The sequence below is a fragment of the Numenius arquata genome, chromosome 25 (assembly GCF_964106895.1).
Source record: "Numenius arquata chromosome 25, bNumArq3.hap1.1, whole genome shotgun sequence".
In the NCBI taxonomy this organism is placed as follows: Eukaryota; Metazoa; Chordata; class Aves; order Charadriiformes; family Scolopacidae; genus Numenius; species Numenius arquata.
In genome coordinates, this window is record NC_133600.1 from 3,312,585 (window position 1) to 3,337,164 (window position 24,580).

Sequence of the window (24,580 nt, forward strand, 5' to 3'; positions counted from 1 at the left end):
TTTGGAAACATAAATTTATCTCCAGTTTTAACCTGACGGTGCCCTTGTAGCCCATGTCCTTAAGGCAATGGGTTATGGAGAGCAGCCAGGCTGCCATCTCCCACCCTCCCGCCTGGCACACCCCACGGGGGTGACAGCACAGCCCTTGGTGGCCTCAGTTCACCCCCTTGCTGGCATCTGTGCCAGCACCAGCCTGGGCACCCACGAGTCTGTCTGCACCGGGCAAGGCAGGGTGGGCACAGCCTGGGGGCAGGAGGGAGGTAACGGTTTCAATATTAATATTCTTATTAATAATATTAATAAGAATGTATTTTTATGTGTATTATCTGTATTTATATTATTGTTACGATGTACTTATATTATTATTATTTTGTACTAATAGAATGTACTGGGGGGGAACTCTTGATGAGGGAGGGGAGCCATAGGAGGAGGGGGAAGGGTTTGACACTGACAGAGGGGAGGTTTAGGTGAGATCTGGGGAAGAACTTCTTTGCTGTGAGGGTGGTGAGAGCCTGGCCCAGGTTGCCCAGAGAAGCTGTGGCTGCCCCATCCCTGGAGGGGTTCAAGGCCAGGTTGGAGGGGGCTTGGAGCAAGCTGGTCTGGTGGGAGGTGTCCCTGCCCAGGGCAGGGGGTGGGACTGGGTGGGCTTTAAGGTCCCTTCCCACCCAAACCAGTCTGTGATTCTATGATTCTATGATATTTATTATATATTCTTTATTTTAATAATGATGCTGATAATAATACTAGTAGTAATACTAATGGTAATAATAACAATAACAATAATAATAATAATGATTCTTTAGCTGGCAAAGGGCCTTTGGCTGGTGCCAGCAGCAGAGCAGTCCCCGTCCGTCCCCGCGGTGCGGTACCTGACGTGCCGCCTGCCCGCCGGTTCCAGGAGCATGATGGAATTGGAGTGACACGGAGGAAAATCAATCTGAATGAATGAGGTCACCTGCCTTATAAATAATTCATCAAAGCCGCGTGTTAATACACCTCTCCCCTGCCGCGGGGGGGTGGGAGGAGACGCACAGCTGGGCTGGGTGCCGGGTGCCAGGGCTGGCTGCTGGTGATGGGTGCTGGTAACTGGTGCCAGTGCATCACAGCCGTGCTGGCTATTGGTAACTGGTGTGAGTGAAACAGAGCCATGCTGGGTGCTGGGTGTCAGTCCATCACAGCCATGCTGGGTGCTCGTGCTGGGTACTGGTCCAGCACAGCCAGGCTGAGTGCTGGGTGCCAGGGCTGGCTGCCGGATACTGGTGCTGGGTGCTGGGAACTGGTACCAGTGCATCAGGCAGGACCCTGACCCATCTTAAGAAGCCACGAGGTCTCTTAACAGCCCCCCACAGCACAAAATCCCTCGCTGGGATGGAGGTGACACCCCCAGCACCCGGCTGCTGCCACCAGCTGCCACGGGCACGTGTCCCCACAGTGGGCAACGCTGGCAAAGGGGCTTTTGTCCCCCAGGACCAGCGGGCAGGTGATGGAGGTGCAGGCAGGAAAGGCAGCGCAGTCAGGGATTACAGTGGGAAGAAAGCAATGCAGTGTGAGGCCAGCAAATGTTTTAATTCCCTTTAATTCCTTAGCTGCATGTGTCCCCGTGCTTGGCCACCACGGCTGGGGTCACCGTGGCCCCTCCATGCACACAGGGCTCTTCCCAACCTCCCTCCTTGGAGTTGTTTTAGAGGAGAGCGAGCAAAAGAGCCCGGCAGCACCAAAATGTTGCAAAAGAACATCTTGAAGCCGTTCTGCCATCTGTTGTGCTTTCAGCGCAATTAAGCAGGCAGTAGTCATGCCAGGCAGCGGGGAGCATCCCTGCCTGCCACACGCGTCCCCCCTCCAGGCCTGGGAAATAACCCTGTGGGGAGCAGCGGGTGGGTTTTCGGGTGCTGTGACTCCCCCCTGCCAAAGCCCGGCTGGTGCCGCGGTGCTCTGGCAGCTGCCTGGCAGCTGGGATCGAGTATGGATGCCCGGGGTTTGGTTGCCTGGTGGGTGCCAGCCCTGGTGCCCCATCCCCGGGGGCCATCAGGGTGCTCTGGGCTACGAGGCTTCATTTTGGGGTGCAGGTGGGGAGGGGGACAGCAGTGGTGGTGCCCTAAGGGAGGGTTGTGTCACTGTGTGCCTGCGGGGGGCTGTGACACCCCAAAACCTCCCCTCTTGCCAGACTCAGGCCTGGGGACACTTGGACAGGGGACCTGGCTCTCTGGTGACACCACACACCCAATGAGGCCACAAGAAGCTGCCACAGATGGGGCTCGGCGCTGGGCTGAGACCTGCCCAACTCGTGTCATGAGCCTCAAACCCTGCTGCCGTCCCGCCAGCCCCCCTCGGTGGGGGGGATTTGCCTACGGAGCCGCAGCTGCTGCCAGCCCAGGGCTTGTCACTGCTTCCCTCGGCTGCTGCCCGCGTTAACTTCCCTGGTAACATTGGTTTATCCCCTTGATCTTGACGGGAAACAAGGGGGTGAGGGAAGCGTCTCCAGGGAACCGCCGCCGCACGCGCCGAGCTTTAATTAGGGACGGGAAATCTCCGCCGGCAGCCGCGCGGGTGAGCGAGCCCTGCACTGGAAGGGATCAGGACCAAAATGAAATCGTCTGCTTCGAAATGGCGAGCAAAATGCTCCCGGCGCTGGTCCCAAGGATGCCGTGGGACTGGCACTGCGGGCATGGATTCGGGGAGCAAATCCGTACTCCCCCCAGCCACAGGGATCTGGGCAGATGGCTCAGACAAGGCAGTGAAATGCGGGACGGACCTGGCAAACGGCAGCAGCTGCGGTGAGGATGGCGCTGGTGTCAGCTCAGATGGGGATGGAGGAGCTGGTCCCCAGCCCCCTCTGCCTGTCCCCAATCCAGCGAGTGGCCCCAGGATGGCCTCGCTGGGGTGGGGACAGTGGGGACGAGGCCACATGCGTGCCCCAAGATGCTCTCCTGGGGGGTAACATCCCCGTGGGCAGCACTGGGATGATGCACCACACAGGGCTGGTCCCCAACACCCTCCATGGCACGGCCACCGGGGCAATGGTCCCCCCGGCTAGGGACATACACGGGGCACTGGGGACACAAGTGTCACCTCCACTCACATGGCACGGAGGCATGTGGCAGCCAGCCGTGCCAGCTGCCCAACCGCAGGCTGCCCGTCCCATCGTGCCAGGGTGAGTCCCATGATGACACCCACCATTTTGGGGGTGAAATTCTGCAGGTTTCGGGTCGCTAACACGTGCAGCAAGTGAGGCCATCACCCCAGCCCCATGGGGTTTTTCAATTGAGAATTGCCAGTCAATATGTCACCGGCACAAGGACAGGCTCTGTGGCCATGAGCTGGGGACACCGCTCTACGGGGCCAGCATCATCCTCCTCTTCCTCCTTCCTGCTCCAGCCCAGCCTGCCTGGATCCCTCTTGCTGCCCCCTCTTGATTGCCACCACCTGATGTCACCGATCATGCTGATGATGTCATCAATATCCTGCCTTACCCCCCGCTCCCCCCTCATCCTCACTGCTGTCACCCAAAAGGCTGGGGCTGTCTCTGTCCCGCAAGGTGACACAACAAAGGCTCTCCCTGTCTGATGATGTCATTTGTCACGCAGGCCCGTGATGATGTCACAGGCTCCCACGTTCACCCCGGGTGCCACCTGAGCGGGTTGTTGCCGGTTCCCGCTCATCGGGCTGGGAAGAAATTGGGCACGAAGGATCCTGAAGCCTTGGGGAGCTGCAGGGCACCCCCAAAACGTGGGGGGAAAGCTGGATCCTTCCCTGGCACTAGCGAAGAGCATCATCCTCCCCTCTGTCCCCAGCAGGTGACATCAGGGACGCAGCATCCAGCCGGGGCTGGGAACAGTGCGTTTGGGGGAGCCACGTGGGCTGTGGGGGGCAGGCGAGGAGGGAACGATGTCCCCCAGGGTGGCTTTAGCACGGGGAGAGCGCGATGGGGAGCGATAAAAGCATCTCCCCTGGTCCCCACGCAGGAATGGAGAACAATTAGCTAATTGCAGCAGGAGGTTGCTGTGGGCAGCTTCCCCGACCCCCCCTGGCACGGCCGAGCCGGGCTCCCCGTGCGGCAGCCTCATCGCTTTGTGCTTAACCTACATTTGCTTTTGTCCCGGCCGGAGCGTGCCCGGGGCCCTGTGCTCGGCTCAGCACGGCTTGGGATGTCACCCAGCACGGGGGTCCCTCTCCGCAGCCCCCACACCCCAATGAAGCAGCCTCACTGCCCCTCATGGGGCTAACGGGTGCAGATAAGTGTGTCACGCTCAGGTGGAGGTGGTGACATGGTGACATGCCATCAGGCCAGCACACGGTGTCCCCAAGATGAGGATGATGTTGTGCCTCCTCCCGGGGGGTGTAATGGCAGGACCCCCTTCCCCAGGAGCATCCTCCTCCATCCCTTGCCGGAGGCCGGGAGCGCTCAGCAGCCTCTCGAGGAGCGGCACTCGCTGACGACAGCTTCGACTGAGCTTTAATTATCTAACGAGTCTCGGCGCTCGCAGCCACTGCGCTGCGAACAAATAAACAGAAGCAGAAGGTGCCCGCTCCAGCTGTGGCATGGGGGCCAGATGTGCGGCAGGGGGCGGGGGGTGCCCAGGAGGGGTGGCAGAGGATGCTGCTCGGTGGGGACTGCTCTGTTCGGGGACAGGGCCCTGGGGACCCATGAAAACCCTTTGCTATGGGACAGGGGGGTCTCAGCAAAAAGGAGCACCAGGAGCAAAGGGATTAATTCCCTGGGTTGGGGACTGGGCCCCAGTGTCCCCCCAGTGCGTGGTGACAAGGACACGTTGGGGTGCATCTCATACGGCCATGCCCTGCTCCATCCCCTGGGGACACTCATCGGGCTGCATCCCCCACCCCAAAGATGCCCTCTACCCCGTGACTGAGCACCCTCAGTGTCACCCCACCCAGCGGGTCCTGGGTCCCCATTCACACCCCATCCCTGGGGATGCTGCACCCTCCCCTGCTTGGACCCAGCCCCACAGACGCAGCCGCCCCTCCAGAGCTGCTCCTCACAGCGGCAGCTCCTTAAATCATTCAAAACCAAAGCACAAACCCTTTTGGGGGGACTCGGTGCACCCTCCCAGCCCAGAAAGGGGCTCTTCCCACCCCAAACCCCCAGGAGAGGACACGCAGGGTTGGGGTACAGCTGTAATTACTGATGTAATTACTGCTCACGGCAGCCCAGGGACCAGCAACTCCCCAGGGTGTAGCAGGAACAACACCTCTAATTATCAGTCCCAAGCGCTAACGGCAAAACTTCCTACTGCTGCTACCAATTAGTGGCTCCTGGGGGGGGCCACACGCCACCATCCCCGCATCCCTCCATGGGTCCTGCCAGGGTGGCGGCTGGTGACACTGATGCCACCGGGATGCTTGCGGCTGTGCTGCTGCCTATTTTTATCTTTATTTTATTTGCGGTTGGACTCAATGATCTTAAGGGTCTTTTCTAACCTAAATGATTCTATGAAATGATTCTATCTCCTCCTTAATGAAGTTTGTTGGGTTGCTTCCATCCCCGGAGGGTTTAATAACCCCAGATGGGATCTGCAGCAGCAGCAGCAGCAGCACGTGGAGTCCGAAGGCAGCGAGGAGGGAGCAAGTGAGGCAGCACCTCCTGAAAAATCACCTCCGGATGCTGTGGGAGCCGAGTGTGGGGTCGTGGCAGGGAGAAAACACGTCTGTGGGTCCAAGGGATCCCTATTTCCCGTGGTGGTTTCTCTCCCCTGGGTGCCCCAGGCCAGGCGGGGATGAGCCTTTCCCCTGTCCCAGCATCATCCATCCCATCTTCCCCGGGATGCAGGAGCTGGATGGTCCTGCCACAGCCACAGCCTGTCCCCATGGCTTCGGGGCAGCCCCAGGGGTTCACCCGTCACCCTTCAGGTGCTGCACCCAAAGCTATCAACACCCCTAAGTGATGCCTCCACAATCCCTTTCCCCCTCATCCATCACCGGCTGAATATTCCAGTGCATCTCTGGGATAAATGGTCCAGCGCGTGCCGGGGGGACCATCCCCTGTTCGCGGTTCTCCTCCGGAGCAGGCAGATGTCGGGATGGATTTTATTTTTACAGGGATGAATTTTTCCGCCTCGGCTGCCGGTGGGGAAGGTTGGGGCTGGGGAAGGGGCTGAGGCGGCGCAGCCGGCACCGGTAACGCGGCAAGAAGGGGCCATTGTGGCGAGGCACAGCTGCGCGGGAGAGGAGCGATGGGAATGCAAAATCCCAGCCATGGAAAGGGCTTGGGGGCTTCACCACCCCCCGAGGGGGGTTCCCCATCCCGCACGTGCCCCGGTGACAATATGGTCTTTGTGGGGAGCGAGGCGGTCCCCTGCCCCAGGAGCTGCTGGGGTCTGGGATGTGCCATCCTCATGGGGCCACGTGGGTGTTGGGGACACCCTGTCCCCACCCTGTCCCCCTGCACAGCAAAGCGGGGTGCTGGGGTGCTCCCGGGGACCTGCTCCCCTTTTAGCCTGGGCTGTGCCACCACCAACCTGCTCTCGAGGCTGATGGAGAGGGGTCCTTGAAGCAATGTGACAAAGTGACAAAGGGGAGGACAGAGAGTGGCTCCACGCCCTCCCCAGCGCTCCTCTGCGACCCAGCGGGCAGCAGCTCCTGTTTCTCTTGCTGAGCTCTCCTGAATTATTCAGGTGCTGCCTCTCCCGGGATGCTCTCCCCTGGCCTGGAGCGGAGCCCCCCTGCACCGGGCTGGGGGCCGCAGAGGTGGGGATCGGCCACGGCTGGGGCCATCATGGATCGTTTTCCGGCCACCGAGGCGGGATGTGCCGTGCGAGAAGGAGCGGGATGAGACGTGCGACCTCCCCGAGCACGGGGCGATGCTCAGCGAGCAGGAGCAGAGCAGTTGCAAAGCATCATTTAATTTCATTGAAAGGAGGAGAGGAGGAAGGGGGAGGCGGGGGGGGGGGGGTGGGGGGAGGACAGACAGCGCACGAGCTGGCCCAGATCCTGTTTCTCCTCTTTTTTATTCTCTGCTTTCGCGCAGCGCCAGTTCTTATTCCCCACTGATCAGCAATGGCTGCTCCATCGACGCCGGTCGATGTGCCTGGTGCCACCTCGGGACGGATGGGGATCTGCTGGGGTGAGCCCCCCCACGGCCCTCAGCTGAGCATCACCCTCACCCGCTGCTGGGACCCCAGGAGGGTTGGGGGTCCAGCCCCAGAGGTGGAAAGATGTGCAATGCAGGGGACTGTCCCCAGGATGCTCCCGGGGAGGGGCTGGAGACTGGGGGTCTGCATGCTGGGGGTGTGCTGGGGGGAGCAGGGTGCCCCCTACATGCCCATCCCATCCCCCTTGGTAGTGGCCTGAGTGGGGCAAGCACAGAGGCCAGGGCTGTGGGGATGGCCCAGTGCTGGGGACACGGGATGGGACAGTGATGGGGACATGGGATGGGACAGCGATGGGGATGCAGAACAGGACAGCAATGGGGACATGGGACAGGGCAGGAAGGGGACGTGGGTTGGGGATGGAACAGGGATGCAGGATGGGGCAGGAATGAGGATGCAGAGAACAGGGCAGCAAGGGGGACATGGGACTGGAGAGCAATGGGGACACAGGACCAGGCAGTGATGGGGACAAGGTGCCGGGCAGAATCTGGCCCTGCCAGTGGGAAGCCGCCACATTCTGCTGGTGCTTCCCCAGCTCCATTCACCGCCTCCCCCCAGTCTATCACCATCTCCTTAACCCGCAGGCCCGTGCCATGCTGCTCCTGGCTAATGGCTTATTTCCCATCGCTGCAAGTGGCCACCAGGAACAGATGAGCACAGGAGGGTGATTTATGCCGGGCAGGTTGATGCCACAACTGTTCGGGAGAGCGGGAACAGCTGCTCCGGCTGTTCCAGCACAACGTGGGGCCAGGAGCAAATCCGCGGTAGCAGCAGGAGCGGGGGCTCGGGGCGGGCGATGCCCCGGGGGTGTCGGGCATCTCTGTGGGGTGGGGGGGCAGCAGGGCTGGAGGGAGCTGGGGAGGACCTGGGGAGGGGTCAGAGGTTCGCTTCCCAGCTGCTGCGTGAGACCAAGATTCAAGTCAAGGCTCTGGATAATCCAGACTTTAATCCCCTCTAAATCCCACCTTTAATCTGTTTAATGCCACCTTTTGGAATTAGGATCCTGCGAGGGGGCTCCTTCCCACCGAGCCGGGAGGAGGAGGAGGAGGAAGGAGGAGGAAGAAGGATGCTCTGACACTCCTGACACTGGGGAGCTCAGGATGGGGGTGCAAATCTCATCACGGCTGGGTGGGACTGTGGGGCTCATGGGGTCCCCAGCACAGGGACGAGCTGATGGCCACGACACCTTGGCCTTAAAACTCCTCCAGGTGGCCAACATTGCCTGGCAGCGGGGCCCGGGCTGCCCGGCTCGGGGGGTTCCTGGGGTCACCCCGGTGACAAACCCACCCTGCGCCCACCGTGGGATCTGCTGCCACCCACCACCCACGATGCCAGGCCCTGGGCAAGCGGAGGAGACGCCCATCCCTGGTTTGTGCTGGTGGTGGCGGGTGGATCGGGGCCGGGTGGGGATTTTAGGGGACGGCCGCCCCCCCAAACCCCCACCCTGATCCCCCCCACGCAGCAGCCACCTGCGCACCCTGGCACGCTGCTCCCGGTGATGGGTGGGAGCCGGGCAGAGAGGGGCCCGGTGCGGGGATGTTGGCACCGGAGCAGGCGTCCCACGGCCCCCCACGCACCCGCCCCCCCCCCCGCTTCCCACGGGTGTCTCGTCCCCGTGGCGCACCCTCACCCGAAAAGTGGGGACCTCTCGAGGGCTCCCCCCCGGTGCTGCCCACGCTCAGCTCGGTCTGCCAGCGCCCTCCTACGTTCTTCCTCAAAATCGCCCCGGCCGCCGACCAGCGTCTCACGCCGTTTCCACGCGTGACCGTCTCACCCACGCCGGACCCCGTCACCCATCGGGGTCCCCGTCACCCACCCGCGTCCCCGCCACCCAGGCGGCTCCGCAGGCACCCGAGGGAAACTCCCCCCCCCACCCCGAGCACGGCCCCGCCGAGCCTTGACCCACGGGCCGGGCTAACGGGACCGGCCCACGCACGCCGGGTCCGCGCCCACGGGGCCGCCCCGCTCCCGCCCCCGCCGGACCCCCCGCCGCGCCCTCCCATTGGCTGCTTCGTAGCAAGCCCCGCGCCGCTATTGGCTGGCACCGCCCACGGGCACCGCCCCCCGCCGCCGCCGCTCCCGGCCCCGCTCGGGACTTGGCCGCAGCCGCGGGCGGGAGGCCCGGACCCGCCGGGCACCGGGTACCGGCTGTGGGGGGCACCGCCGTGCCCGGGCAGGGAGAGGCGCCGGGGGTAAGCGGAATTCCCCCGCCCCGTTTCGCCCCGTTCCGTTCCGTCCCCGTCCCGCCGCGGGCACCGGAGCAGCCCCGGTCCCGGCGCCGCGCTCCCCCGAGGCAGGCAGCAGGTAAGGGCTGGCCGGGCTCTGCTGCCCGCCGGTGCAGCGCTGCCGGGATCGGGTTCCCCCCGGTTCCCCCCGGTTCCCCCCGGTTCGTGGGGGCGGGGGCGCTCGGTACCGCCTCGCTTCGTGCTTCCCACTCCGGGACCGGCAGCGGGGCGAAGCTTCCCGTCCCCCGGAGGCGAGAGCAGCCCCTAGGGCATCGTCCTGGTCCATCGCCCCCCCCCCCCTCCCCCCCACCCCGCGGTGTCACCGGGCACCGGCGGCCCCGCCCGGCCCACGGGAGCCCTGGCGGGGGGGGACACCAAGGGTTTGGGGAGCCCCGAGGGGCGGGAACTGCTGGGTGGGCAGAGCCCGGGGCGGCTCCCGGGATCCCCTGCCCGTGCCTCAGTTTCCCCAGGTGGGTAAAACACGGGGAGAGGGCGATCGCCCCCCAAAACCGGTGGGAAACCCGAGGGGGGCTGGAAACGCAGCTGTGTCTGGTGGGTGCCGGTTAACGGGAGCTTGGAGAAGGTGCCGGAGCCCCCCCGTGATGAGGACGCGGAGCCCACGTGCGAGGGCAGGGACGGACGCCCCATGGCAGCGCTTGGCGTCGTGCATCGCCCCGGCCTTCGCCCACACCCTCCCCGGGGCTCCGAGGGATGAAATTCCTCCATTCCCGGGGAGACAAATCCCTTTGGCGAGGCCGGATCCTGCTGGGAGCAACAGGGTCGGGTGTAAAACTTCCCAATTCCCACCAACCAGTCAAAGCTCCGGAGCGGGGAAGGATTTGGGGCCATAAATATTCTTTGCTGACCCCCCCCCCCCCCTCAACAAGCCCAACAACCGGATCCGAATTGTCCCACGGAGCTTTTCTTCCCACCCGGAGCAGCTTTGTCCTCGCTGATCCCGGGGCAGGAAGCATGTGATGCACCAAGGCCCCCGCCGCGGGACGGACGGACGGACAGACGGTGGTTTGGCCTCTGTTTCCCCCCCACAACCCTCCCCTTCGGCTCCGTTTTCCACTTCCCCATGAGTCTCCGTCTGCTCCGACCGAAGGAGAAAGGAAGTTGCTGCCGGAGAGAGCGGCTCGATAAAGAAAAGGAGGAAATGGAAGGCGAGACAGATGCTCCAAAATAACCCCCCCCTTCCTCCTCCTCCTCTTCTCCGCAAAATACTCCCCCCCCCCCCTTCCTCCTCCTCTTCCTCTTTCACCTCTCCGAGCTGCAGCTGCCTCTCCCCCGCCCCCCCCACCTTCGACCCCCCCCAAATGATTCCCCAGGATCCCGGGGGAATTCCTTGATATGGTGCCGGATCAGCACCCCGGGGATTGTCGCACCCCTCCATGTACCGCCATCCCATTCCCACGGGATTCACCCACCCACACCCCCGGGGGTTGGCATCGCCAGACCCCCCCACCCCCCCTCCCGCCTCGGATCGGCCGCCCGGTTCCTTGCACAGACACGTTGGAGTTGCCGGGGCGGATCGGCATTCCCAGGCATGGGATTTGGTGTCAGACTTCTGCTCCTTCCCGCAGGTGCCCGCGCCGGGGCTGCATTCGCAGCCCCGGTGCGGGCACCTACGGGAAGGAGATTATGGGATAGAGGAGTTTAGATCCTGGAGGTGGTGGGGACAATGTTGGGGACATGGCCAAGCGCGTTGGCACGAGCACCAGGAGTGAGCGGAGCGAGATGCACCATGTGGTGCCCGGCTGTGGGGATGCCAGTGATCCTCACAGCATCCCTGGTCCTTCCTGGAGTCATGGGTTTTTTCCCATCCTTGCCAAGAAATGGGATACAGGAGTTTGGATCCTCGAGATGGTGGGAACAATGATGGGGACATGGCCAAGCACGCTGGCACGAGCACCAGGAGCAAGATGCACCATGTGTCCAGCCGAGGCGATGCCAGTGATCCGCACAGCATCCCCAGTCCTTCCTGGAGCAATGGCTTTTTTTCCATCCTTGCCAAGAAATGGGATACAGGAGTTTAGATCCTGGAGATGGTGGGGACAATGATGGGGGCACGGTTGAGCATGCTGGCACGAGCACCAGGAGCGAGATGCACCATGTGGTATCCAGCCGAGGCGATGCCAGTGATCCCTAGAGCATCCCCAGTCCTTCCCAGAGCCATGTTTTTTTTTTCCATCCTTGCCAAGAAATGGGATACAGGCCTTTGGATCCTGGAGATGGTAGGGACAATGATGGGGACATAGTCGAGCATGCTGGCATGAGAGTGCGGAGCAAGCAGAGCGGGATGCACCATGTGGTGCCCGGCCAAGGGAATGCCAGTGATCCCCGCAGCATCCCTGGTCCTTCCCAGAGCCACGGTTTTTGCTGTCCTTGCCAAGAAACGGGATACAGGAGTTTAGATCCCGGTGCTGGAGATGGTGGGGACAATGATGGGGACATGACCAAGCCAGGAGTGAGTGGAGTGAGCGCCAGCACGAGCGCCAGGAGTGAGTGGAGTGAGATGCACCATGTGGTGCCCGGCCGAGGCGATGCCAGTGATCCCTGCAGCATCCCCGGTCCTTCCCGCAGCCGCGGATTTTTTTCCCGTCCTTGCCAAGAAATGAGTTTTTCCTCGGGCGAGTTGTTTACTCAGTGGCTTCCTCTCTGGCCTCACCCTGCTCGGCACACACGCGCCGGACCCGGCGGCTCTCGGTGCTGTTTGCACCCATGGCAACGTGCGAGGGACGGCTATTGCAAAAGGCAGCCTGGCTCCTTCCTCTTCCTCCTCCTCCTCCTCCTCTGCCACCCCAGCGCTGGTAAAACAGGGTCTGGAAACCGGTCACGGATGGTGGGGGACAGGCTGGCGACAGCGGTCGGGCTCTCCGGTTACATCCCGGTGCCGCGCCGGCGCTCCGACCCGTCTCCTGTAATCCAGCGCGGCGGCCGGGTTTAATTAATTAATAGGGGTTGGAGGTGCGGGGAGCTGGTGGAAAGCGATGCTGGGGGACGGAGAGCGGAGCAGCGGGATCCATCCCCTCCTCCCCGGGGTTTGGCTGAGGATTCGGGGACACCGGGGATGTTGGGGTGCGGAGCAGGGATGTTTTCCGAAGCAGTGGGAGGAAAAGGCACGTGGGATGGAGGGAAAAACGGGGAAATCTCGGCTGGGGGGACGATGCTTCTGTGTCAGAGGAAACTTGGAGCAAGACGGCTACAAGTTAATATGGCCCCGGTGAGGAAGAGGGGGAGGAAGAGGAGGTAGAGGTGCTTCTGCTCTCAGCTGGAGCTTCGTGGAGCCCTCCCCTGGCGCCGCACGCCTGCTCCGCGCTGCCCCATGAATTATTTAAGTGCTTTTGCTTTCCTGCATGAAATATTCAGCCCGCTGCCGAGGGAGCTGCGGGGGGGGGGTGGCGAGCACACAGAGCAGCTGGTGGGTACCCGGTGATGGGGACGGTTGGGGGTGAAGGATCTTTGGGGCAGGAAAAAAATAACCCTGGGATGGCATCGGTGCCGGATTCGGTCGCTGCTTTAGCCCTCGGCTCCCCTGCCCTGGCGTGGCGTGGCCGACGCGCTGCTGTGCCCTGGCGCTGGCACGTGGCCGTCCCCGGGGGAGCCCATGGCAGGGACTTCGCCTGTGTCACCACGTCCCCACCTCGCTCAGGGCATCCAGATGTCCCCACCTTCGGCCGAGCTCTCACGTGACCTCTCAGGGCTGCGAAAAACTCCCCAAAAACCTGTAAAATGGGTGGAAAAAAAAACCAAAACCCAAAAGGGCTGTGACTGTCACCAAAGCCACCGTTGGGACCACAGCCGTGCCGCGCTCTTCCGCAGCAGGGAGGGACTCGGTGAAAGCAACACCCGGCTGCTCTTTTTCGGGGGAAGAAGTTGTTTTTTTGAGGGTGTTTTCATTAAAAAGAAGAAGGCGGGGGAGGGGGGACGGGGTGGGGGGTGGGGGGTACGCAAAAAAACCCACAACAAGCCCTGAGCAGGGTTGGAAACTTGAGCGACAGGAAGGAAACGGGGTGGTTTATTTCGGTCTCGAGTTTGCTCGTCGGGGCAAGGCTTGCCTCTTCCGCGCACGGATAGCAGCCCCTCCGTGAACAATGGGGTCGCGGGGCCCTTCCCGGCAGGAAAACGCCTCGTTTCCAGTGAAATCTGCCAGTTGCTGCTGAGTCAGCAGGTCCCGGCGGGACGGAGAGTGGTACGGAGGGTGCCGGGTTAACCGGCCCGGTGCCCAGCGGGAGCCAACGTGCCGGGAGGAGGTGAGCTTGGGTTTCCTTGGGGGCTTGCAGCGAGCGACCTGCAAAAACACCCCGCGGGTGCTGGAGAAGGAGCAGGGCACGTCTTTGGGGGTCTAGGAAAGACACACCCCCCCCCCACACACACACCCACCCCCCATCGCTACGGCTTTGTGCCTCAGTTTCCCCCCACCCCCCCCGAGGGATGCTCATCTCCCCGCTCCCCGGCAGGAGAAGGGCTGCGGGGCAGCAGGGCGTTATTCGGTGCTGGGAGCAGAGGGCTGATGTGTTATTACAGTCACTAATTGGGAGCCGTGGGCGCGCGGGGCAGCTCGCAAGAGCCGGGGGTTCCTATTTTAACAGTTTTATTTTTTAATATGGGCTCCGTAGGTGGAGTTTGCACTCCCTTTATGGCTGCGGTGGCCCCACGGAGAGCTCAGGCGTGGGAATTCCTATTTATCCGGGCACCGCTCCCAGCCCAGGACACCCCGTAACCCGCTGTGGGATGCAAAGGAGGGGAATTCCAGGAAAAAGCAAAGCCCTGCTCCTTCCGGGAGGGGCAGAGCGAGTCCCCTCCGCAGCCAAGGGGGAGAAGATGGAGCCGCCGCTGCCTCTGCCCATCCTGCCCGTCCCTCCAGGCTCGGCTCCGGCAGCATCTCGCAGACGGGGCCGTCGGCATCAAATGAGCCCGACCCGCCTGGGAGCCGTCTGTGGCTCCGCGAGAGCAGCCTCTGCTTTGTCGTTCCTGTCTTATTAAGTGGGAGAGCCCCCGCTCGAAGCTCACGCTGGCAAAAATCAATGTTTTCGCAGCGAAGGAAATACTTACAAACCTCCGTGTTTTTCCTAAGGGCTGTAAATAACGCCACATGCGGCAGCTCATGCGGTGACGGCGGCTCCGTTACCGCTCACTTAATTCACGCCCTCGCAGAGCCTCAGCTGCCCTCGGGGTGGCCGGTGGCCGGAGGATGCCCGAGAAGCCGGGGCTCAGTTTGCACCATCGCCCTTGCGCGACCGATGGAGCCTGGGCCACGGTGGGGTATCCGAGCCCACGGGAAGCCAGGGTTTGCTCCCGAGAGCCCGGTGTGTGCCCCATGGCAGTAGGAATGGGATCCCAGGAGGGGTCCGGGACTGAGTGGTGGCTTGGCCGGGTGGTGGGGTCCACATGGCTGCCTCGATGGGGACGTTCTTGGTTCTTGCGCTGGAATAACTGGCGGGGCTGCAGATGAGCCCCCATCCTCTCCTCTCCATATCCATGGCCAATTTATCCCCATCCATTCTCACGCCAGCAGCATCCTTGAGCTGAAATAGCTCTTCTCCCCTCCCTGGTGATGGATTTATCGCACCATCCCATCTCTTCCCAGCTCTCGCTTTGCCGGGCTGACCGTGCCACGTGGGGGCTCTTGCCCCCGCCTCTGCCCATCCATCCTGGCGCGGGAGCCGGTCCTTATCAGGCTGTTCTCGCCCTCCCCGTGATTTGTAGCTCTGCGATTTCCCCGGGCAAGATGCGTCTCCGGGGCTGGTGGCATTTTATTCATTCACGGCGGTTTTTAAAGCCATCATCTGTCCGAGGTGATTGATTTGGCCCCCGCCGGGGTCTGGGGAGTCGGGTAAGGGGGTGAGTTTTCTGCTTGGCCGAATTATTCACCGCCGTGCGGTTCTCGTGCCGGCTCCGGAGGAAGCCGAGGCGGTGGAAAAAAAACGAGCCTGAGCTCTGATGGCACGGGCAGCACCAAGGGAAAGGGCTTCGCCGCACATCGGTGGGTGCTGCAAACCGGCCGTGCCGCCCCGGTCCTTGGCGAGCGCCGAGCTGGACGTCAGCACGTGGCTGTGCCAGCTGTGGCGGGTGACTCAGCCATCACCTGGGCTGTCCCCAGCTCACCCTGCAGGAAATGAGTCAGGTTTTAAGGAAGAAAAAAAAACGTTAAAAATGATGGGGCAAGAGTTCTTCCTGCACGGGGAGGAGGGCGGCGCCGGGCGCAGGAGGGAGACGGGGATGGAAGGTCGCGGGCGATGCTCAGGTAGGGAGACCTCGCTCGCCTCCGACGCTGCCCGTCGCACTGTAGCTTCTCCCCAGTTTGAGGGAAGGAAGGCGGGAACACCCAGTAGCTCATCCCATAAAAAAGCCCGGGGCGGGAGCTCAGTTCTCACCTGCCCTGGCACCAGGAGCTCCTCTCGGTCTTGCCATTGGCCAGAGATGCTCTTCCTCCTCCCAAAAGGCTGTGTTGGGAGGAGAAGTGACGGGGACTGATCCAGGGCATGGGCTAAACTTTGTGTGTTCCTGTTCCCCCTGCAGAGATGGACACCTTCAGCACCAAGAACCTGGCCCTGCAGGCCCAGAAGAAGCTCTTGAGCAAGATGGCTACAAAAACCATAGCCAATGTCTTCATTGACGACACCAGCAGCGAGATCTTGGATGAGCTCTACCGGGCCACCAAGGAGTACACCCACAACCGCAAAGAGGCCCAGAAGATCATCAAAAACCTCATCAAGATTGTCATGAAGTTGGGCGTGCTCTACCGCAATGGGCAGTTCAGCCCTGAGGAGCTTCTGGTGATGGAGCGGTTCCGCAAGAAGGTGCATACCTTGGCCATGACAGCCGTCAGCTTCCACCAGATAGACTTCACCTTCGACCGCAGGGTTATGTCGGGCGTGCTGACGGAGTGCCGGGACCTGCTGCACCAGGCTGTCAACGGCCACCTGACGGCCAAATCCCACTCCCGCATCAACCACGTCTTCAACCACTTTGCGGACTATGAGTTCCTCTCGGCTCTCTACGGGCCAACCGAGCCCTACCGCACCCACCTGAAGAGGATCTGTGAGGGGGTTAACAAGATGCTGGAGGAGGACAACATATGAAGTTGGCCAAGGTGGGCCATTGGCAGCGACTGCCGGACTCTGCCTCCTGTGAGACCGAAGACAGCACATATGCCTGTTTGGACCATCACCAGGCTCGATGTCCTCTTCTCCTCTGTAGTGCTAACTCATTTTCTCCTCATTTCTACAAAAGACTGAACCTTTTGACTTTGTCTAACCCTTGCCCAGGGTCTGCAAATCCCTCCCTGTGCTGGGCTGAGTCCTTTCCAGGTGATCCTGGCCTTCTGGACTCCTGCTGTACAGTTTGATTTCCTTTGCCCACCAAGTGTCCTTAGCTCAGAGTCCAAGGGACCGGACTCCTCACCTTGAACTCTATCGTCACCCTCCTGGGGGAAACCAAACCAAAGACTTGTGGTGTCTAACACCTCTAAGGTGTCTATGAATGGGTGGGCAGTTGCTTGGATGAGCGGTTGTGAGACCCTATTACCGGAGGGTTGTGGAGCTTCATGGCTGTCTTTCAGCAGCTCCATGACATGGTGGCAACAGATCATGGTCCAGGCTTGTGCTGCCCGGGGTAGGAAGGTGCTTCTGCACCTTGCAAGCTAGAACGGGCTTTGGCCTCCAAAAAGACAAGTCCTTGACACCAGAAGGATCCCACCTCACCTGGGCGAGTGGCTGTCCCTCGGGGCAGGGAGGGAGCTAGAGGGACACCCGTTCATCCAAGATCCAACTCCTCCCCACCAGCCTCCCGCGACGGTCCCACCGCGATGGCTCCGACACCTTCCTAGGTGGTTGTCCAAAGTTCTCCCTGGGATTTCATACGTTTTACGTGTCCTCGACTGAGTTGTGGTTGTCATTTTTTTAGCAAACTCTGTAGCCCTGATGAGTTATTTAAATAAACTCACCTGTTTTGCCCGGGTGCTCCACGCGGTTGTTACAAAGGCGGGTGACAGCGATAAAATGAGCGCTGGGGGTCGTTTATTTTGCCTTTTAAGTGGTGATTTCTCTCTGCAACCTGGGGGTTTTTACTCTCCCTCCCCCGGCAGCGCTGCCGGCCAGGCTGCCCCTGCTCCATGTCACAGCATCTCCCAGCTCTGCACGGCCGGGGCTGAACCGGCGGGAGGAAACGCGGTATAAAACCCAGCACAAACTGAGAGCGAAGGTCTGGGGTCCTGGGGGGCGGAGGGAGGGGGGGGACATGCAGACCCCCTCCCCCCCCGCCACGTGTGCTCATCTGCATCCCCGCGTCCCCTCGCTGCGCAGCGGGAGCTAGAAAAGCCCAGCCCCGCTGGCAGAAAGCAGCGAGGGACTTCGCAGAATTCAATACCTGGGGGTTGTAAAAGCGCCGTGCTCTCCGAGCGCGGGCGCAGCAGCCGTGGCCCGCTTCCAGCACGCCGACCTCGGCTCTGAACACCGAAAATTGCCCTTTTAGCACGCAAGACGCCCTACCAATCTCAGCCGGCTTTATCTCCGCGACCTTCTTGTGCCTCCTGTTCCATGGGATGTCTCCAGGCACGGGCGGCTGCCAGCGCTCGTGGGCAGAGAGCGGCTCCGCGGCTCCCCTTCGCTGCTCCCTTTCCACCGCTGGCTCCAGGCGCTGATAACTTTCAGCTTTAAAGATTTTTTAAAAAAAAAAAGAAATAAAGCCCGTATCTCCCCTATCTCTGTCATTTCCTAGGCCTGGCTCCGGCTATCGCAGCTAATTTAATTGCGCGGCGCAGCTCAGGGTGGGGGTAAAGCCCATTTACAGGTGGGCACGGAGGAGAAGGTGGCCAAGATCCACCGAGGTGTCGTCGGTCCCTCAGGGAGGGCAAGGTGAAGCCGGCCTTTGGCACGTGGCATTTGGGAACAGACGGTCTCGTTGCCCCCCCGCTGCCCGCCCCGGGCTCGCGGCAGCTGTCAGGTACGTGCCGAAGAGGAGCCGGGGCTGGAAACGGCTCGGTGGAGCTGTCGGCAGATGCTGCGAGGGGGCAGAGCGGAACGGGGCTGATGGATGCGGCGGCCGTGCTGACAGCCAGGAACCGCTCGGCACTTCTGTTCTCCAGGCACGTGTCGGCGTCAGCTGCAAGATGCTCCTTAATTGCATGAAATATCTCGGATGAGCCCCGACTCACGGCTGTTCCCTTTGTCCCCAGGGTTTGGTACATCCCAGGACCACGCTCAACCCACCACGTGCCTGGCACCAGGTTTCCTTCACAGGCGGGTGGATCTGAAACTCTTCCCCCGCACCCCATGGCCACACGTCGTTCCCAAACACCCACCTCGTTCCCAAACTCCTGCCTTTTTGGCCCAGGAAGTCCGGCAGAGCACACTCACTGCTAGAAGGGCCATTTTATGGCCTGGGTTTCCCAGCCCTGGCTGGACAAATCTGGGAAATGAGTACCTTCAACTGCCTTTGGTCTGGTTCCCTCCAAGCAACTGGTTAAACGGGGAGAAAAGCCAGAGACCAGCAACACCAGCGCTCAAAATGCGGCTCGGGGCTCAGGACGGGGGATGCACCTCCCCACTCAACAGCACTCCTGGGCCCTGCAGGTACTCGGAGATCCCCAAGGAGCCACACAGCAGAGAAAGACACATTTGGGAAGAGCCTGGAAAACAGAGCGTGTAAAAAGCCCAGTCCACAGCACCCCCAGACTGCCAAAAACCAGGAAACTCCCCCAAAACGGGCAAAAGAAGCTCCCTCTGCAGCCTCCAACCTCCTGGTGACATCTCAGCTCCTCCCGGCCAAGCAAACGCCAAAGGTTACGGCCCTCAATGGGCAACCGGTCGGAGAGGGCAGGAGTCACGGAGCAGAGCAAACTCAGGCGAGAGCACGATGCTTTATGTCTTTATTTGTGTTGTATTTACACAGGAAAGGAATTCCACGTTCCCCCACTGTTATTACTCCAGATAAGAAAAAAATCGCTTCTGTAGGTAGAAAATAGTCCTGCAGTTGTACTGAGACATGAAAGTGTTGCTTGGGTTGATTCCTGGGTTGTGTCAGAATAAGCAGCTCTGCCTTCCCCGCGCCAGGTTATCCCAACCCACGCTCTGCACTCGGGCAGGGCCAGAACATCCTCCCCAGAGAAGCCAGCGACGGTCTCCGGTAGCCACATTCAAAAAGGAGTCAGGTATCTTTGGCCAACTCTATCCCTTCCTTCCCCCTCCCACCCAATTTAATTATTTCCTCCCGTCACGCTCACAGAGAGAGAAATCCCGTCTCCCCCTCCAGAGACTACAGAGTTAACAACCTTCCTTTAGCAAAAGCGCGTTTAAATCCAGCCACTTATCTTTCTGCACTGCTCTTCCTCGCCAGGGAGATAAGGAGCCCCCCGTTCGAGGGGAGCTTTACCATATTCAGCAGATCAACCGAGCAGAAAGCGGGCGACAGAAGGGCTGGCTGCAGATCGGGAGCCTCGGGAGGAGGTTTCCAGCTGCAAAGCACGTCGTTACTCTGACACAAGACAGAACGCATCTGTCTTAACACCTCCAAGCCCCGCTCGCCTTGGACCCTTAGCACACTTCAGTACGGAAAACATAAAAGGTTTGGCCAACCCCCCCAAAAAACCCAACCCCCCGCAGTTAACAAGTAATCCTCTTTATCTGCCACACTCTTCCGGCCAAATCGCCCTGCCCAACACCGGCCTCGGGGGTCACAGCTCATCACGGGGCGTTTTTGCTACAATCATGAGTTTGGATAGTTCGAAACGGAACTTGCCTTCCCTGTGAGACACTGGAAAGAGAGAAAACAAGCACAGGATAAACAGATGGTAAGGCATGAACAAAACAGCCCTGCTGGTTCCTTTCCAGGACCATAAAAGCCAGCAAATCGGGCATTGCACTTCCTTCTTCTGCACACAACAAGCATATTGCCATAAACCCCTTCTTCCCCTGTGCTAATTTAATATTTACACTGGAATCGGACCTGGAAAATCCTGCTGCCAGCTATGGATCAAGAGCACTACACCCCCGAGTCCGTAACGAGCACTGTCCTCATCTACATTGTCATCCATCTGCATTAAGCTTAAACGCTCGTCTCCTGGTCGACAGCCAGGTTCATCCCCCACTCCAGCCCCTTTCTCACACAGTTCTCTCCGTCACAGACCTGTTGTTTCGGTGATTTCGAATTCTTCCTGTTTTAAGGGGACGTCGCTTTGTCCACCCACTGCGGCTTGAGACTGAAAACGGGAAGGAAGAAAGTTTATGCAGTTGAGGCAATGCAAGAAGTTACTGCATTTAAAACAAAAAACAGCGCATTCTGAAGAAGAATGAACTTGTATTTCAATAACATGGAGTGAAATAATTAAATCCACACAGGAAATCCGAAAGAAAATCTCTGGCTATTTTTCCATTTCCTATTAAACCACGAACTTGTGTCACTTGGGTGACTGGAAACCTCATCACTGAAGGCTGGGAAATGGAAGAATGAACTAGACAAAACCACCAGCAGAGGGTTTATTTACTTTGTCACGTGCAGTTTGTTGAGAAAAACCAAGGCTCCCCTCATGCAGGGCACCCTGGCACGATGGTGTCTTTTGGAGTCACCAACGCTGGCAAAACCAGAAGCAGCCCGATGGCATCAAGGGAGCAGAAATAAACTGGTGCAGGAGAACCTACCTGCAGCCACTCTCCTGCCTGCCACCACTCTCTAATTAGGGACGTGATGGAATAGGTTTTATTGCACAGATGTCTAATAAATGTTTTCCATGTCCAATTCATGTGTTACAGCAGCCTCCCACACACCTGCTTCCAAGGGATCAGCTGGGACTTACGTAAGCCATGGCGTACTCTATCTTGGCTCCTTTCACTTCGGCTTTAAACTGGGTAAAGAAGAGATAAGACTTCCCTTGGGGCCTGAAAGAAGAAAGCAGAGTCTTTGACATCTGCAGAGAGGGTGGAGGTGATGCTGTGAGGGCTGGAGCCCCTCTGCTGTGAGGACAGGCTGAGAGAGTTGGGGGGGTTCAGCCTGGACAAGAGAAGGCTCCGGGGAGACCTTAGAGCCCCTTCCAGTCCCTCAAGGGGCTCCAGGAAAGCTGGGGAGGGACTCTGGATCAGGGACTGGAGCCATAGTAGGAGGGGGAAGGGTTTAACACTGAAAGAGGGGAGATTTAGATGAGATCTGGGGAAGAACTTCTTTGCTGTGAGGGTGGTGAGAGCCTGGCCCAGGTTGCCCAGAGAAGCTGTGGCTGCCCCATCCCTGGAGGGGTTCAAGGCCAGGTTGGAGGGGTCTTGGAGCAAGCTGGTCTGGTGGGAGGTGTCCCTGCCCAGGGCAGGGGGTTGGACCTTGATGATCTTTAAGGTCCCTTCCAACTCAAACCATTCTATGATTCTATGAGGTGAATATGAGCTCAGGATTCATGGCTCCCTCCTGCCACAGCCACCTCTGGCTCTCTTGTAGCTCCATCTGGCAAGGAGGGGGAAGAGGGGGGACATGGCATTTATCAACCACCACCTGGCTAAAGAGCCCCCCAGAGTCACAGCATCTCTCGGGAGAGGAAACCCCCCTGGTGCTGCCCCGCAATGAGGCAAACCCAACCAGGAGGCAGGGTCCCTGGCCCAGGTCCCACCTGCCTTGTTGCTGCTTTTGCCTCAGAGAGTTTGGGTTTAAAGAACACACCTCCAGACGGAGCAGGAGAAGAGCTGGTTGTCTTCGCTGACTCCGATGTTCATCTGCCATTGCTGCAGAAGGGAAAGGTCCAAAGAGTTAACAAGGGTAAGAGCCTCACGCTTTCCACTTGCCCCCAAGGCCAGTCACCTCCTCTCCCAGCTGCAGCCTAGAGTTTCAACTCTAAAACAACACAACATAACTCCACAACACTTGCTGATGGCCCCTTTTACTTTGTGTTGCACAAAGCTCAAGGCCTGGTTGCCCTCTCCTCTCCATGATTTCGTTAGTACAGTTACAGAAAAGAGTTAAAGTCTCATTTCCCTTTGCACCAAAAGGACCTCATTCTAACAGTACTTGCAGATAACAAAGTACAAACTGTATCTGCACAGCACTTACTGCAGCAGCAACGTGTGATGTAAAAACCTTCAAGTCTGCTGAAGAGCACAGGAATTGCTCCTTCAAGGCCCTTCCTACCAACTGGGGTACAAAAATGTCACTCCCTGTTCTCCAGAGACATCCAGCCCAGAGATCTGTTAAGCCTTACAAATGTCACGGCCTCGCGAACCACAGCATCGTTGCAACACACGGAGGAGGCTTCCGTTCAGGGAGCAAATCCAACAAGTTGCTTTTGCAAACACACAGCACTGGAAATGGTGCAACCACCCTTCCTGGCAGCTCCCCGTCCCTGGAATCAGCTCATCGCAAATAAAATCGTCCTGAACAGCTTCTCACTGGGCAGGCGCAGAGACCGAGCGTAAGGGACACGCTCAAAGGTTTGCCCAACTCACCTCGTTCGTCCCTCCCTGAGCTGAGTATGTGAAGGTGCAGGTGTAATCCCCCTGGGAGAAGAGAAGAGAAGAGAAGAGAAGGTGGTGATGAGCAGCCTCGCTCAAGCAGGACCTTCTCTTTGTTCACCATCAGCCACTTCTTGCTGATGATGGGAGATGTGGGGACACCTGAATTACCGGGGCCATGGCAGGGTGCAGCCCCTGGCGGTCTCACCCTGGGGGTGCCCGAAGAGGAGCACACACCATGTCCATGCCCAGCCCTCATCAGAGAGCAGAAAGAGCCAGGGACCATGGGGACCAGGGACCATGCAGCCCTCATCCCTCATGGGGTGTCAGCAGGACCCCATGGTGCTGCACTGGAGACCCCCAGTCCCCCTCTTCAAAGGGCCCCTTCCCCTTGGTAAGCCTCCTTCCCATGGGGACCCTCTTTCTTTGAGATCTCCTTCCTCCTGGCATGTCCCCCCCTCTCCTTAGGGTACCTCCTCCCACTGGAAACCCACCTTGGGGACTCCCTTCTCCTTGGGGGCCATTCTCCATGGCAAACCTCCCTTCTTGGTGACCTCATTGCCACAGAGACTGTCCCACCTTGGGGACCTCCTTCTGCTGGAGACCCCCTCCCTCTTCCTTGGGACCCTCCTGCCTTTGGAGACCCCCCCATAAGGACCTCCTTCTCCTTAGAGACTCCCTTTTCCATAGAGACCCCCTTCTCCTGGGGGCCCTCCTCCCACCTTGGAGACCCCTCTCCTCCCTGCGACCCTCCTGCCTTTGGAGAGACCCCCTTAGGGACCCATTTTCCTTGGGAACCCCCTTCTCCTTGGATGCTCCCTTCTCTTTGGGGACCCTCTCCCTTCTTGGGGACCCTCCTTCCTCCCTAGGACCCTGCCTTTGGAGACACCCCTCCCTTAGGAACCCCCTTTTCCTTGCAGATCACTTTCTTCTTGGGGACTCACTTCTCCTTGGGGACACACACCCCCCCCCAAGACGCTGCTGCCTTTGGAGATTCCGCCCCCACCCTTTGGGGACCCCCTTCTCCTCGGGGTTCCCCTTCCCCTTGGGGACCCCCCCTCCTCCCTGGGACCCTTCTGCCTTTGGGACCCCCCTTGGGGACCCCCTCCTCTGCCCCCGTCAGAGACCGGCTCCCCCCGCCCCTAACAACGGGCCCCCTAGCAACCAGCCCGGATACCCCCCCTCCGCTTCCCGGACCCAGCTCGGCCCGCCTTCCCTCGCTGGCAGCCAATCCCCGTGGCGGGAAGCAGGAGCGACGTGCCGCTGAGCCAATCAGAGCGAGGCGCGTAGCCTCTCCTCACCCCCCCCCCCCTCCCCGCCCCTCACCAGGCTCCGGGAGAAGGTGTGAACCTCCCCGCCGGGCCGCACGTCGAAGTCGGCCGTGCTCGATTCCTCCGCGGCCCGGCCCGCCAGGCACAGCAGGGCGGCGGGCACCAGGGCTGCCCACAGCCGCCGGGCGCTCCTCCCGCTGGGCGCCGCCATCTTGGAAAGGAAGCCTCGGCTACGGCGGGCGGGAGGGGTCAAGGAGGGCTGCGACCGCTCGAGGGGCGCCCCGGCGGCCATCTTGGGTGTGGGCAGGGAGCCCGGGCGGGTTAACCCTTGGGGGGACGAGGGACTGTGTGTAGCGGGGGGGGGGCGATGGGACAAGGAACCACCGGGATATGGGGCAAGGGGACACGGAGACAGCAGCCTCCTCCCAGCCAGTGCCCACAGGGCCACGCTCTGCTGTGTGGTTGCCCTCACGGGGGACATGGGGCAGCTGTGGGGCATTTTGGGGAGCCCGCGCTGCCACAGGCCGTGCCCCACACCCCTGCGACCCCTCACA

General features: G+C 60.4%; 2 protein-coding genes across 3 annotated transcripts; one reads left to right on the top strand and one right to left on the bottom strand.

Annotated features, from left to right (window-relative positions):
* Nucleotides 1-9,198: 9,198 nt before the first annotated feature.
* TNFAIP8L1 (TNF alpha induced protein 8 like 1) lies at nt 9,199-17,354 on the top strand. 2 transcript variants are annotated; one of them, XM_074163953.1, is made up of 2 exons: nt 9,199-9,407; nt 15,854-17,354. In XM_074163953.1, exon 2 carries the CDS (start codon nt 15,856-15,858, stop codon nt 16,414-16,416), a length of 561 nt encoding a protein of 186 aa, XP_074020054.1. In that variant the 5' UTR covers nt 9,199-9,407; nt 15,854-15,855; the 3' UTR covers nt 16,417-17,354. The 2 variants fall into 2 exon arrangements, with proteins under 2 accessions (XP_074020054.1, XP_074020055.1); XM_074163954.1 differs by having other exon boundaries at nt 9,214-9,295.
* A 1,823-nt stretch (nt 17,355-19,177) lies between these two features.
* MYDGF (myeloid derived growth factor) lies at nt 19,178-24,318 on the bottom strand. The gene is made up of 6 exons (XM_074163952.1): nt 24,082-24,318; nt 22,750-22,800; nt 21,971-22,032; nt 21,126-21,207; nt 20,459-20,531; nt 19,178-20,086 (listed from the first exon to the last, which is right to left on the bottom strand). Exons 1-6 carry the CDS (start codon nt 24,316-24,318, stop codon nt 20,007-20,009), a joined length of 585 nt encoding a protein of 194 aa, XP_074020053.1. The 3' UTR covers nt 19,178-20,006.
* Between the last annotated feature and the right edge of the window lie 262 nt (nt 24,319-24,580).